The sequence below is a fragment of the Leptopilina heterotoma genome, unplaced genomic scaffold, assembly GCF_015476425.1.
Source record: "Leptopilina heterotoma isolate Lh14 unplaced genomic scaffold, ASM1547642v1 Lhet_299, whole genome shotgun sequence".
Taxonomy (NCBI): domain Eukaryota; kingdom Metazoa; phylum Arthropoda; class Insecta; order Hymenoptera; family Figitidae; genus Leptopilina; species Leptopilina heterotoma.
This window is the reverse complement of record NW_025111002.1, coordinates 162918-176764: the sequence shown is the minus strand read 5'-3', so window position 1 is coordinate 176764 and position 13847 is coordinate 162918. Positions and strand designations below refer to the sequence as shown.

General features: G+C 35.4%; 2 protein-coding genes across 4 annotated transcripts; one reads left to right on the top strand and one right to left on the bottom strand.

The window, feature by feature from the left end:
- Nucleotides 1–180: 180 nt before the first annotated feature.
- Nucleotides 181–4433, bottom strand: LOC122504466 (merlin). Of its 2 annotated transcripts, XM_043615592.1 has the most exons (9): nucleotides 4043–4431; nucleotides 3507–3636; nucleotides 3212–3417; nucleotides 2921–3148; nucleotides 2634–2843; nucleotides 2425–2531; nucleotides 1611–1740; nucleotides 1189–1524; nucleotides 181–1109 (listed from the first exon to the last, which is right to left on the bottom strand). In XM_043615592.1, exons 1-9 carry the CDS (start codon nucleotides 4139–4141, stop codon nucleotides 732–734), a joined length of 1824 nt encoding a protein of 607 aa, XP_043471527.1. In that variant the 5' UTR covers nucleotides 4142–4431; the 3' UTR covers nucleotides 181–731. The 2 variants fall into 2 exon arrangements, with proteins under 2 accessions (XP_043471527.1, XP_043471526.1); XM_043615591.1 differs by having other exon boundaries at nucleotides 2425–2843; nucleotides 4043–4433.
- Nucleotides 4434–4854: 421 nt separating this feature from the next.
- On the top strand, nucleotides 4855–13531 carry LOC122504483 (adenomatous polyposis coli protein-like). 2 transcript variants are annotated; one of them, XM_043615615.1, is made up of 14 exons: nucleotides 4855–5218; nucleotides 5622–5769; nucleotides 5845–8208; nucleotides 8323–8467; nucleotides 8549–8694; nucleotides 9475–9760; nucleotides 9942–10332; nucleotides 10410–10613; nucleotides 10759–11055; nucleotides 11160–11576; nucleotides 11682–11870; nucleotides 11989–12189; nucleotides 12304–12522; nucleotides 12627–13531. In XM_043615615.1, the coding sequence occupies exons 1-14, from the start codon at nucleotides 5177–5179 to the stop codon at nucleotides 12816–12818; spliced, it is 5241 nt and encodes a 1746-aa protein (XP_043471550.1). In that variant the 5' UTR covers nucleotides 4855–5176; the 3' UTR covers nucleotides 12819–13531. The 2 variants fall into 2 exon arrangements, with proteins under 2 accessions (XP_043471550.1, XP_043471549.1); XM_043615614.1 differs by having other exon boundaries at nucleotides 8302–8467.
- The last annotated feature ends 316 nt before the right edge of the window (nucleotides 13532–13847 follow it).

Genomic DNA, 13847 nt, shown 5'->3' with positions numbered 1-13847 from the left:
CTAGTTTTCGTAATTTTTTACAATTATCATCACTTATTTATTTTTCTTCTTGAAAAATAAGTTTAATTTTTTTTTGCAATTTGACTAAAATTAATAAATGGCTTTTTTAAAGATTCTTATTCATTTTTTTACCTCGATGCAAGCGAGTATTTACTTTAAAAATTAAAAATATCATAAAACTACTAATGACTTTCCGTATATTAAATTTACAAACTGCTATTGTACAATTATCGCATGTGAGAATATGGCGAGCTGGGTTATCGTACACCTAAAACTATATATGATAAAATTATTATAAAAAAATTTCGTTTCCGAATAGTCGGGAATATTTAAAAATATTTTGCGAATCGCTTTCATTATTAGTAATGAATACATATTCATTAAATGAATTAAAATCCATTAATTATCGAATAATTAATGACTTACTTAATTGACGCTTGTAATTTTCTAATTTAAAAAAAACTCAAGGCACTATTGGCTTGGAATTTCTTTAACAATTGTGCGAAGCTTAGAGAACAATTTCTTTTCGTCTTTGTGTTAAAGATGTTTTGAAAATTGAAATATTTCTGTAAAAAAAATGTTTCAATTTTGAATGTGGAAAGTTTTGAAAGAATTTGTTTTTTGTCACTATTTTTTCGTTTCACTATAGTAGAATAAGAAAATGAAAATTTTGGCAAATTATCACGATGACTGATTTAAATAATAAATTGCAATGACGAAATTCTTTTCTGTTAGAGTTCCTCGAAGAAGGCGACTCTCGCCTTGGTTGAACCTGACTTGACTTTTTTCAATGTACTGTATTTATTTTCGCCAAGTCTCACTTGTTCCTCATGAAGTTGATCTAATTCACACTGTTTCTCGCCTACCTTCATTACCTCAATTTCCGAGCGTAATTCCTTTAATTGTTCCTGAAGATTTTTACTCTTCTCCCAATAATCGACACGTTCCTTTTCAATTTCAATCGAAAGCTGATCGACGTCGCCGTCGGCTATTAAATCGTACGATGTCAATTCAGGCGACAGTGGTTCGGCGTCGAGATGTAATGTTTGCAAATCTGCTTGCAAATCCGAGGGCAGAACTTGCGTCGACGGAAATATATTCGACACCGGCTGCAAAAGGAAATAAATTTATTTTATTGATTTGAAAGAATGAATGACGAGATGTCAGAGGACGAAAAAGAAAACTTACGGTTATCGCATTAGCGTAAGCGTTTCTGCTAAGGAACTCGAGTAGTTTCTCCTTCGCTTCCTTTTCGGCGATGCGGGCGCGAAGTAATTCGTCCTTGAGTTTCTCAGCCTCGACAGCCCGTCGTTCGGATTCCTGAACGAGCCTCTCAGTGAGCAATTCGGCTTCCCGAGTCTTTCTCTCGAGATGTACCTTCTCCTCCTCTGTTTTCATATTATTCAGTCTAATTCGCGTGATCTCCTGCTCAGCCTCGGAGGCCTTCTGACTCAGGAGCATTGCTTCTTCCTCGGCCACACGACTTTTCTCTGCTAACAGGTCTGCCGTTTCTTCAGACCGTCTCTGCGCCAAACAATTGTCAAATTGGTCAAATTCAATTAAACAAAAAATTTTTAAATATTTTCAAACCAAAATCTAAAGATGCTTACGAGAGCTTCGTTGGCAAGTCGAATTTCTTCTTGATACTGCAAAAGTCGCTGTTCCATCGCAGCTTTTTCCCTCTCTGCAGCTTCCCTCAATTGCTTCTCACGGGCTAATTTATTCCTTTCGATTTGCCTCCTGTCATTAAACAATCATATTCTCGTTATAGATCGTCGAAAAACAATAAAAATCATTCACGCTTTTCTAATTAAAAAGTATTAAATTTAATAAAGTTGTTAATCGTTTTTTTTAATTCTGTAATTATTTACAGAATTATTTGAAAATTATTTTAACTGTCAATTTTTTTTCAAATTCGAGTAACACATGCAAATTGAATAGGCCTCGAGTGAAAAAAATGTTGAAAAACTGTTCGCTTACCTGACAAGGTTGTTTGTCGACATCAAAAATAGAAGTAAACTCTAAATAAAAAATCTAATTCGAAAATAATAATTTTTAGCTCATGCTAGGGAAAAATAAAAATCTCATTCAAAATTAATAAGCATCTTCCTGCTTTGGGCACAAGGAAGATTCAATGTTTTTAAAAAGAGAAAATTCTAAATAAGAATACATTTTAAATAAAAATCAATTTCACTTAAAAAGCTGAATTTAATTGTAAATTGTTTTTATTAAATAAAACGTTTTCCATTTATTATTTAAATATCTTTTGAGTAATAAAAGAAAAGTTTTTAAAAAAAGTTTAGTGAAATGTGATATTGAAATAAATGTTGTCGTTTAAAATAAAGCTAATTTAAATTTTTGAAAAACAAAAATACACGGCAAACAAAAAAGATGAAAAGTATGTTTCTCAATGAATGGAATTACCTGGATTTTTCCTCCTTGGCCTGGGCTTTCATCTGCTGGACCTCCATCGAGTCGGGCTTCCTTCTCCGCATAAATAGATCGTGGTTGCCAATGCACAGGTCCAGAATCTTAACAAATAATATTCGAGCAGCTTTGTCACTAATACGTTCCTCCAATCCTAAAACTACCATTCCCTTCACCCAGCTGGCAACATCTGATTTTTTCTTTACCAATTTATTCATGCGAACTTTCTGCGAGAAGAAGACGAAATTTGGCGACGACTTCTCCACTGGCTTGATCACAAACTTCTTGTCGTCAAAGCTGATATGCCGGATCTCGGACCACGTGAACGTCGTCTTCGGCGTCAGCTTATTCTCCTTCTCGTAAATGTTGAGTCCCAGTGCCGTCACTCCCAACCACAAGTCCGTCTCTTTCTTATTCTGTCCAATTTTTCACATTTCAATTTTACGCTGATAATTTGAGACAAAAAAAAAAAGAATATTCCGCAAATACTTACGCTAATTGGAAAATAGTTGACGCCGTACATGTCGAGGTCCTGAGCAATTTTCAAATACTCCATTTCAGCTTCGTCGCGTGACATTCCCCGATGATCGGCGTACCAAATTTTTATGCGATCCTCCCACATTTCCGGCGTCATTTGATATTGATCAATGACCCGTTGCGGAAGGAGATCTTCACTAGCCAACATTCCCGGACGATGTGAGACTTCATCATAGTCTCCGTACTGTTGGACAAAAAATTCAAACAGAGAACAAATTTAAATTTTTTGATTCAAAAATCAAGTTACCTTGGCTTGAACCGCATAAGACGCGAGTAAAACGGAAGCTTCCGGTGGACAGTAAATATCCATGGAAAGAATCGCCTGCTTAACCTGAAGGTAAAATAAATGTTGAGTTACTTCCTGCACAAGTTCCTCGGCAACATCTTCCGGGTAAAATTTTGCCAGGAACATAAATGGAGTCGTTGGCTGTTGAGATATTCCTTGGTCTTGCACTGAAATAATAATTGTCAATAACCAGAATAAAGTAGTTATTAAAATCAAAATCAAAAAGTAAATTGCAATAAAGATTAAAGAAATTTACCCTTTTTGTCGAGTTTCAGCCATGATATAAATCCTTTTGCGTCTTCGTATTGCAATCCAAAGTACCAAGTTTCTCGAAGACCAATTGTGCGACAAACTAAATCGAATAAATCCCGTCCTGTTGCCCTCCACTAAAAAAATTATAATATTACTGCAAAATTGAAAAGAATCAAAAACAAGGAAAATGAATAAAAATTTCATAATAACAAATTTCTTACAAACTGATATTATTAAAAATTACTTCTTTTTAACAATTTTAATTCCGCAAAAAAAGAGATTAACAAACAATGATGTCATCCAATAAACATTCCTCTAGAAGAAAATATATGCAACTTACGTCAAATATCGAAACAAAAAAGTAATTTTCACATTGAAAACAAAAAAAAATTGTATTCTACAAATCCCATTTTTAAAAATATTTACAAAAAATTATTTAAAATATTCATTTTCCTTAAATTAACATTTTCAGTTTAATAATTTTCAATTTTAAGGTTTAATTGTCTCGGAAATAAACTTATCGGAAGACTGAAAACTAACCTCCAAATTGAATTCCAATTCTGCATCGAGAGTACAAACTTTAACTGGAAAAGATTTTCCGTTCTTTTTCCTGCGAAATGGTGGCATTTTATTTTTCATTTTCCCGATCGTCCATTACGTTCGAAAAACTCGAAAAACATTAGAAATTAGAAAGTCTAAAAATAGTCATTGACTCTCGCAAAAATACAATTTTCCGGAGATAAACGACAATGTAAATGTTTTTCTTCTGTTTATTTTCATTTCACATTGTTATTATTCAACTTGAGTGTTTATCACAGGCGAACTGTTTCGAAATATCACAAAAATGACAAAAAATATGAACAATATATAACACAACACCATTAACAAAAAGCTTTTTCTCGTAACAACTATTTCGCGGTTGCCTATTGTCAGGCGTCACAACTTATTCTGAATCTTTATTTTTAGCGCTCGATTACAACTATATGTATGCATAATATATAATTCAGTTCATTGTTTATGTAAATATTTTTATAATTTACTTTTTTGATAAAAAAAAAAATGTAATTTATACTCTATTGTACTTTTAAAAGGAGTGATAATCAAGTACATTACAGTGTAATATTAATAATTCCCAGCGAAATTAGTTGTATTTGATTAATTGTTAATTAATCAGAATGTTTCTTAGCAGAATTTCATAATCAAACACATTTCTTTATATTATTTTATTTGTATATTTATATATTTAAATAGAGAAAAATAAAGTTTGTTTCAAATTGTAGAGGGCCCTGTTTAAATTAGCCGCGAAAAATGGCAACCCTGTACGCGCTTCAAAATGTGGCAACAGTGTTTCATGCACTTGACAGTTGTCGTTTTATTGTTTTTCAAATATATATACAACAATTGCCAGTCAACTGTGTATTAATTATTATATTTACCAGTGTTCATTATTACTTTTTTGTTAGTTTTCTTCTACTTGTTACAATAGACGGGAAATTATTTTAAACTATATACATATAAACGTATTACTGGACTGTTTGCAACAATTGCCAATTATAACCTTTTCAATCGGAAAGGACGAGTTTATTTGCACATAAATAAAAATGAAATACTATAAGTGAAATAGAAAAATCAAATATGCGCAAGTGTGACAAATATTGAAAATTCAGAAGAAACATGTCTTGGACAAAGTATAGAGAGAGGCGTCCAAGTCCAGAGGTTAGAAATTCTATTGTTTGCTGCGCTTAAATTTTTAATTCTTAGTTTTTTTAACGTCTTTCATATTTTTAAAACAATTTGTTTTCGTATATTTTCTCCTTTATTCAATTTTGAGAAATTTGAGTTTGCTTGTTTATTTGTAAAATATAAAAATCGACTTATATAACTTTCTGAATTATTTCTATTTGCATTTTCTACATTATTTCTGTTGACTTTTTTATGAAATTGTTAATGTTTTTTCTCAATAGTCGAAAAGTAGTTTGTTAATTATTTTTGGATTGATGATTTTAATTAAATGCTATTTGCAATTTTAAGGATTTAGTTTAAGAATGATTTTCATTTCTAATGATTATTTGTTTGTGGAAATGAAATACAAGAGAAATGTATGTTTCTTTAAAAATAGGTTTCTATAAACGACAGTAAGGACTCGAGTTTAAATGAAGAGACGCACCAGGAAGAAAATGTTTCCGTCAGATCTATAGCATCAAATCGTGAAAGATGGTTAGAAGAACCAGAGTTAGTGGAAAGGCGTCCGAAAATGAAGCAAAACGGTAATTTGTCATTTTTTCTAGATTGAATTTCGTAACATTACTTAATAAGGAAATTGTATTTTCTGCTTCTTTTAGATTGTGTACCATTTTTGGTGCAATTGATTCATTCACGGGACCAGAGTCCGGACGTGAGGGAAGGAGCCTCGAGCGCTTTGCGGAATGTAATTCACGCTTTCGACGACAAGAAAGGTCGGGAAAAGCATATATTCGAACTTTTGGAACAATTGCGGGACTATTCGGAAATGTTGAAATTGACCGTTACCACGGGATATGTGCCGGACAATCTCCACAAACACCCGAATTCGACAATGACGTCACTTATGAAATTGTCCTTCAAGGAAAACTACCATCGGGTAATATGCTACCTCGGTGGTTTGCAGACAATAGCGGAACTGATGGAATGCGAGCACGCGGCCCACGGTTCGGAGACGAGCGAGCGGGAGTGCATCACTCTCCGCCGCGATTCGGGAATGACACTCGCGAGTCTCATTGTCGGCGACACCAACAACAAGGCGCTGCTCTGTTCTTTTCGAGATTTTATCAAAGTCTGGGTGACGCAGTTATTCAGTCCGTGTGAAGAGCTGCGGCAAGTGACGGCGAGTGTCTTCTGCAACTTGTCCTGGAGGGCGGATAATGAAAGCAAACAGGCGTTGCGTGAAGCGGAAGTTGTCACGGGGCTGATGAAAGCGGCAATGCGCTGCCGGAAAGAGTCCTCGCTCAAGACGATTCTCTCCGCACTTTGGAATCTCTCGGCTCACTGTGCGGCGAACAAGGCGGAGATTTGCGCCGTGGAGGGAGCGCTCGCATTCCTGGTGAATATGCTCTGTTACGAGTCGCAGACAAAAGGTCTCGCCATCGCCGAAAATGCAGGCGGAATTATTAGAAATGTCTCGAGTCACATTGCGGTTAGAGAGGATCACAGAGCGATTTTGAGACAGAAGAATTGCATTCATATCCTCGTCAGGCATCTGAAGTCGTCGAGTCTGACAGTCGTGAGCAATGCCTGTGGTACGCTGTGGAATTTATCGGCCTGGTGTCCCAGGGATCAGAAAACACTTTGGGAATTGGGGGCGATTCCGTTGCTCCGAAATTTGACCCACTCGAAGCACAAGATGATTTCCATGGGGGCCAATTCGGCTCTCAGGAATCTGCTGTCAGCGAAGGGCGCCAATGGGAATCTGTCGCAGGAAAGTAGAGTTCGAAAACCAACGACCGAAATCGAAGAAAATACGACCATGACTCCTAGAAAAAGAGACTCACGCTTGGACGTAGAAAACCAGAAGGGCGGTTGTGTGAAGAAAAACGTCTTCTCCGATTCTGTGCATCGCTACGATCGCGAATTCGTTCCCATCGACAATCGATCCTTCAGTTACGAGCGGCCCAAATCGAGATCGGTGCCAACTGCCTACATTTCCACTGAACCCGGGAAAAAGTTGAAGTTCTGCATTAAATTGACAAACGACAGTGAGTATGACGAAGGAAAGGAGAATTTTCGTTCCTCGAACGACGTTCCATGGAATTCGCCACCAGACATTCCGAGCTACACTCGCCACAGAGTTTGCTCTCCAGTGGAGGAGAATCAAGTGTCCGCCTCACCTGCAGTCGCGAATTTCGAGAAACCCTTCACGAACTTCATGAATAGATCCCCTTCGGACTCGACCTGTGACGAGGACATCAACGACCAGCCAATCGACTACAGCAAAAAGTATTCCGAGAGAAATCAAGGTGCCAATCTCTTGGCGAACGAAACCGAAATTTCGCCAAAAGAAGAATTCTCCAATCACGATGATAAGGTGAATTTATTCGGTGACTATGTAGAAACGGATCTGGACCAACCGACAGATTACAGTCTGCGTTACGCTGAGGACGATACCGACGAGGAGGAAAAGGAGAATCCCGAATACTTCCCCAGGAATGAGCAGGAAGACACTGTCAAGACATATTGCACAGAAGGTACTCCGTATCAGACGCCGTTTAATTTCTCGACCGCAACTTCCATGTCGGATCTGAGAGTCGAAGATGTCAAAGAAGGAGGTGAGAAGAAATTCTCCAAGAAGATGGATTTGAGAAAGAATTCCGACTCCGTCACAAAGGATTCACAGTTTGATGAGTCGCAGGAGATGCAAGAGGAGGAAGAGGAGGAGGAGGAGGAGAAGGATTTGTTGAATTCAGATGTTAATTTAGCGGAGAAACCAATTAGCTATTGTGTCGAGGGTACGCCGCAGTGTTTCTCCAGAGTCAGTTCTTTCAGTTCGCTAGGAAGTGCTGTAGTCGCTCAAAATTTAAGCATCGAAACTGTCTCGGAGGAAGCAGTCGGCAATGACATTACCTCCGAAAATGTCGATCCTCAATCGAACGCGGAGCAGATGAATGCAAAAAACACACCCACTACAAGTGTCGAGCAAGAGAAGAACGAGAGTCGCATTATCGATAAAGAAGGTAAGAAATTTTACTTGAATTTTTACCTTTCTCTACAATGCAATGCGTCAATTATTTCCACGGTTTTAATAAAACATTGTTTTCGCATTTCAGAAAATGATAATTTATTTACAGGCAAAATGGTGAAATTCGGAAGAGAGGATCGCTATGCAGAGCAAACGCCTCTAATGTTTTCGCGATGCAGCTCCTTGGGTTCTCTCAGCGGGTTCGAGCAACATTCAATTCGAGACGATCTTAGTTCGGGAATTAGTGACTTTAGGTAAGATTTTGTTTTCTCTTTTGTTCAAAGTGAACAATTTTGTTTTCAATACAGTAAAATGATTGTTTCCTATTTTTAAAGTCGAATGACTAGTGGTGTTGTTTCGCCGAGTGAACTGCCGGATTCGCCAACACAAACCGTTCCACCGAGTCCTCGACACAAGCATCAGCATACCGAATTTGGTAGAAAATCGCAAAACGAATCTCGTCTCAGCTTTCAAGCACCTTGTAAGTTTTTCTCAAAATAGAAAAAAAATCCCTCCTTTTCTTCATATTGAAAAATAAAATGTACCTTGTGCGTTTATTGAAAAATTAATGTTTCTTTAAATTCCAAGACAAAGTCAATTTCATTTTTAATTATGATACCCAATTCTTTTTTTTTTTAACTACTAATTACTATAAATATAAAGTCTACCTGTTTAGATATACTTTTTGTAATGAGTACTTTTTTTAAATTGTATCATTTTATAATTATTGAAAGTAGAAAAAGATATAAATTTAAAAATTGGATTGTGCGCTTGCGCTACGAAAAGCGCATGCGTTACGTCAATATTTTCGTACACCCACACTTTTTAATGTGTGGTAAATATCAATGGAGGAAGTAGACCCGGGTGTAAGTTATTATCATCTAAATAATTATACAATAGAGCTTTACTTCTTTTTTTCAATGAAATCATAAATTCCAATTTTCTTTACAAGCACCTAGAAAATATGAAAATAAAATTTATTCCAGTAGCTTGTAAAAAATTGCAAAAAATTAGCGATAGCGTCTTATGTGCATTGAGGCTTCATCGAAATCAATATTTTTACTGGTTCGATTGATTTTCGTGAAAAATTAAAAAATTATGGTACTTTTGCATAGAAATTGACAAAATAGTTGTTGTAAAATAAAAAATAGTCAATTTTTTGTATAATTTTTCTTCATTGAATGTTTACTTAATCGCTTTTCTTTAAAATTCTAAAAATTCGTTAGCTTTAATGAAAAATAATAAGATTGAAATTTTGCAGCTTGCAGTAAAATGCAATCGGCAAAAAGAAGTGTCTTCGAGGATGAGATGGCTGCATTTAAAGATGAATCGACGCCTCTTGAATTCTCGGCAGCCACGAGTCTCAGTTCCTTGACTATCGATGACGAACCGAAGTTACCTAAATTTAGAATGGTAGAAAAAAGGTCTGTTGTTCCTGAAAGTGTGGAATGCACGGGAAATTCGGAAGAAAGTTCCCATCTCCCTCAATTGAAGAAAGAGAATCAAGTTGATGATTGTAAAGACAACGAGACTCTTCCCAATGAAAGGTGATATTGAACTCTTCTTTTATTTTCTCTTTTTTCGGCTTATTTTATTAATAGAGAATTTAATTTTCACAAGAAAATTACAATTTTCCTCTAGTTTTTTTCTTAGTTTTTTTCTTAGTTTTCTTTCCGTTGGAAATGTGAGAAGAAAGCAATTTGAATCGATAATGTTTGTTCATTGCAGATATACGTCAACCGACCAGAATTCGATAAATGTTTCACAGTCCTCGTGCAATTTGAGAAGATTCGAAACGAGTTTTACTCTAGACAGATTGGATTCGGCGTTTAAACGTGGGGGACAAAATGTTTCACTCCGAAATGTCACGGATCGAGTTGATCTCGTCGAGACTTTGGATTCTGTTCACGTTTACTGTACCGAGGACACGCCCGATGGATCAATTTCGAATTTATCCGCACTCTCGATGCCCAGCATTCCAGATGATAACGAAAATATCGATCACAATAAATTATTGTACCTGGCGAATCGGAGGAATAAATCCTCTGATGAAGCTTCCAACTCTTCTGGTGATAATGAAATTATTTTACGGGAGCAAGTTGAGTCAGTGCAGACAAAGGTATTTCCATTGTCATTTTCAAAATAATTTAGTTTTTTTTTTTACTTTTTACGTGAAAATAAATATTTTCGTTTCAGAAGAAAGTTTCGCCTCAGAATTCCGCGCAGAATTCATCACTTGAAGTTCCTTTGAATAGCTGTAATAATTCCTCAACCTCCTTAATTCCGAATCGATCTTTCAAAGTCGAAAGAACGACTCCCGAACCCTCTGACGACAGTGTCAGTCTCACAGAGGAAGAAAACAATAAATTGGATCAGTTAATTGAATCCGCTATGCCAAAGGTGAATTAATTTTCATAATTATAATTCTTTAAAAATACTATTTAGCTTTTAAGAAGATTATTATTTTGTCGTTCGTTTGATACTCTAATTTAAAAAGTAAATCGAAACTAATTTACACATATTTTATTTAAATTGAATTCGACAGAGACGTTTAAATGATTCATCGTCGCTCGCAACTTCCGAACAAAATCTCGAGAGATCATCATCGCCCGCTCCCTCGGTTGGAAGTAACAGTTTCACTGAAGAGGAAACTAATAAATTAACACGACTAATTGAAACTTCATCAGTTCCGTCTTCGCCAAAACTAATTAACACTCGAGCATCGAATTCGAATTTGCAGCAAACTTGTAAAATTGACAACTCATCTGTACTATTTGAGGACAACGCTTTTATTAACGATAAAATTAGTCCCCGTGATATATTACTCTTGGAATCTGAACTGGTAATTTATTTCATAAATTACTATTTTAATTATTAGTTTTACTTTGAAATTCTATTTTTGGACATTTTTTTCGATAATTGTGTAATTGCCGAATAATTTTGCAGAGACATTTTAACATTCACTCGAACTCGCATTCGCTGAGATCGTCATCGCCCATCAACGACGAGTTTTACAGATCGAATCCCTGTGGAAGGTCTTCGTCGCCGACGACTCTGGTGCCATCGACTCGAAAGGATAATTCCTCGCCCGCTCCATCGGAAGACAGCAACAGTCTCACCGAAGAGGAGAATATCAAACTCGATCAACTGATTGAATCCGCAATGCCGAAGAGGCAAAATACTTTATCGCCATCGCCAAGATCGAATTCGCCGAAACTGGTCATCAGTAAGTCGAACTACAATTCACCTTCGAGAAAGATTCACTCGTCAAGTCAGTCGGAAATTTTACTAAGATCCGAATTGGATTTTCCAGAAGATGAAGATAGTCGCTTGAATCAATTAATCGAAGCCGGAATGCCAAAAGTATGTTTTCATATTATTTTCAAATTAAATAAATCAAAGAAAAAATATTTTTAATTTAAAGCAAAAAGTTGTCACTTGAAAAGAGTAAAAAATGTCTGCTTACAGAAAAAATTGAGCGTTTCCTCGCGGTCGTCACCGATTAATGTTCGCCCAAGAACGAATCAGTACAATGAATCGTCACTTCCGTTAATTCCCCAACAATCGTACAAATCTAGAGTGAATCGCGATTCCTTTAATGATTTTGCCGTTCACAAGGAGAGACTCGATCAACTAATTCAGTCTGGAAATCCAAAGGTAATTTTTCCTTTTTTAAATAAAAATAAAACAAACTGTTGACTTTTAAATTTTGAAATTTCGATACAGATTTTTATTTATTTAAATAATTATACAATTCTTTTTTTGCCCAACGAAGAAACGAGGAAACGGACCGAAAACTTCTCCAACGAAAGTGCCGGACAGATCAAATAAATTAAATTCTCGTCCTTACCATTCGAGTCGACAGAACTTTTTCCGTGGGGACAGAATAAAACCAGAACCAGACGATGACACGATAAGTTTGACAGAGGAGGATAATATGAAATTGGACCAACTGATAGAATCTGCGATGCCAAAGGTAAATTAAATTTACTCTATTTAAATGTTTCAAAAAAATTGTCAAGTTATTTAAAAATTAGATTCTGTAAAAATTTTAGCAGAAATTAAAGAAATGCTCTGCTTTTAATTTTAGAAACAGTCGCAATCTTTTCATCCAAGTTCCTCAGGAAGAGTTTTGGACGATATTCCAGCTAATAGAATGCTTCCTTACGGTTGCTCCTCACCGCCGTCATTTCGTCAAAATTCTTGTAAAAACGGAAGAGTGAAAATCGAGCAAAACGAAAACAGAAACAGTCTGACCGAGGAGGAAAACTTGAGACTCGATGAGCTGATCGAATCTGCAATGCCCAAGGTAATAAAATAAAAACAGATTCCAATAAGCATCATCAAAATCAAACATGAGAGAAATTTAATACGATTCGAATCTAAAAAAATGTCTGTATTAAATAATTTCAGAAACGAAATTCATCACTGAAGCCAACATCGTCGAAAATTCCCGAGAACATCGCGCACAGATCGAATACATGTATTCGTTCGTCGAATCCATCTTTGCGACGCCACGCCTATGGAAATGTGGGCAAATGGAAATATTACAAGAGACTGAGTTTCTCACGTATTCTTCGCTTCATTCGGGAAAGTTATCCCTGATAATTATTCAAATTTTTACGAGCGAAGAAAAAAATGGATTTATACAAGAGTGCAATCTAAAAAAGAAAAAAGAGAAAAGAAAAAAGAAAACAGAACGAGCTTATTGAAACGAATTTTTAGATTTAATAATAATGATGAATAAACTAATTGACGGAAATCACAGGATAAATCAAAGACTGATAGAAAAACAAAAAGTATAACGCAGAAATTTGTACATGTCTTCTTGTTTTGCAAATTTTTAATACGTTTCCATTTAGATATATTTTTGCATATGAATAGAAAATATCCTGATTTCTTAAAATTGAGCTCTTCATTAGATGTTAAGCCTTGTAATTGTAAATAATCGATGTGATATCTCTCATGAGAAAATTAGTTTTAGCCGTTTTCAATTTTTTGGAAATTTTTTTTACATTCCGACAACTTTTTTTAAATACTTACGCTTTTAATTTGACGTATTTTTTGAAACATATTGTCTTATGTTAAGAGTTCGGAATTTTAGTTCTTTACACGTACGACTAGACTGTGGTAATGCGCTGTGTATCGAAAACTAGAATATTCAACGTGCCACTTATTCATTAAGATTATATTTTAAAGAGCAATGATTTTTAGTCTTCCACGTTTATCAACTTTTTCATCTATGTGTAATTAAAACATGTGATCTGTTTATTATTGTAACAAGAACGATTTTTAGAAATAAAACAAAATTTATAGTATTTGGTCAATTTCATTGATGCAATAAATGTTTTTCGTATTTCAACGCACTCTGAAGAAAGGAACAAAGGCATTTTTTAAGTGCAGATAATCTGGTTAGAATTTTTTTGCTTCCAATTTCCGTTTGAGATTGCGTGAGATTGCATGAGATCGTGTGAGAACGGTTCGACAGAGAAAAAAAGGGCCGTGTCACCAGAGTATTTCCTCGTATTTTGAAAACTAGAAAATTGTTTCACTTTATTGGAATTTATTGTTGAAATTTTGATTAATACTTTTATTGAAACGAATTGTTATGCTTTATTTAGCGTAATTAACGAG

Excerpts from the sequence above, each read along its gene's own strand:
- LOC122504466 (XM_043615591.1), bottom strand. The coding sequence starts at position 4,141 with ATGAAAAATAAAATGCCACCATTTCGCAGGAAAAAGAACGGAAAATCT. Across the intron at positions 3,418-3,506 it reads GCTGAAACTCGACAAAAAGG|TGCAAGACCAAGGAATATCT; the intron begins GTAAATTTCTTT and ends TTATTATTTCAG. Across the intron at positions 1,741-2,424 it reads GCCAAGGAGGAAAAATCCAG|GAGGCAAATCGAAAGGAATA; the intron begins GTAATTCCATTC and ends GTTTAATGACAG.
- LOC122504483 (XM_043615614.1), top strand. The coding sequence starts at position 5,177 with ATGTCTTGGACAAAGTATAGAGAGAGGCGTCCAAGTCCAGAG. Across the intron at positions 10,614-10,758 it reads TTGAATCCGCTATGCCAAAG|AGACGTTTAAATGATTCATC; the intron begins GTGAATTAATTT and ends TGAATTCGACAG. Across the intron at positions 11,577-11,681 it reads TCGAAGCCGGAATGCCAAAA|AAAAAATTGAGCGTTTCCTC; the intron begins GTATGTTTTCAT and ends GTCTGCTTACAG.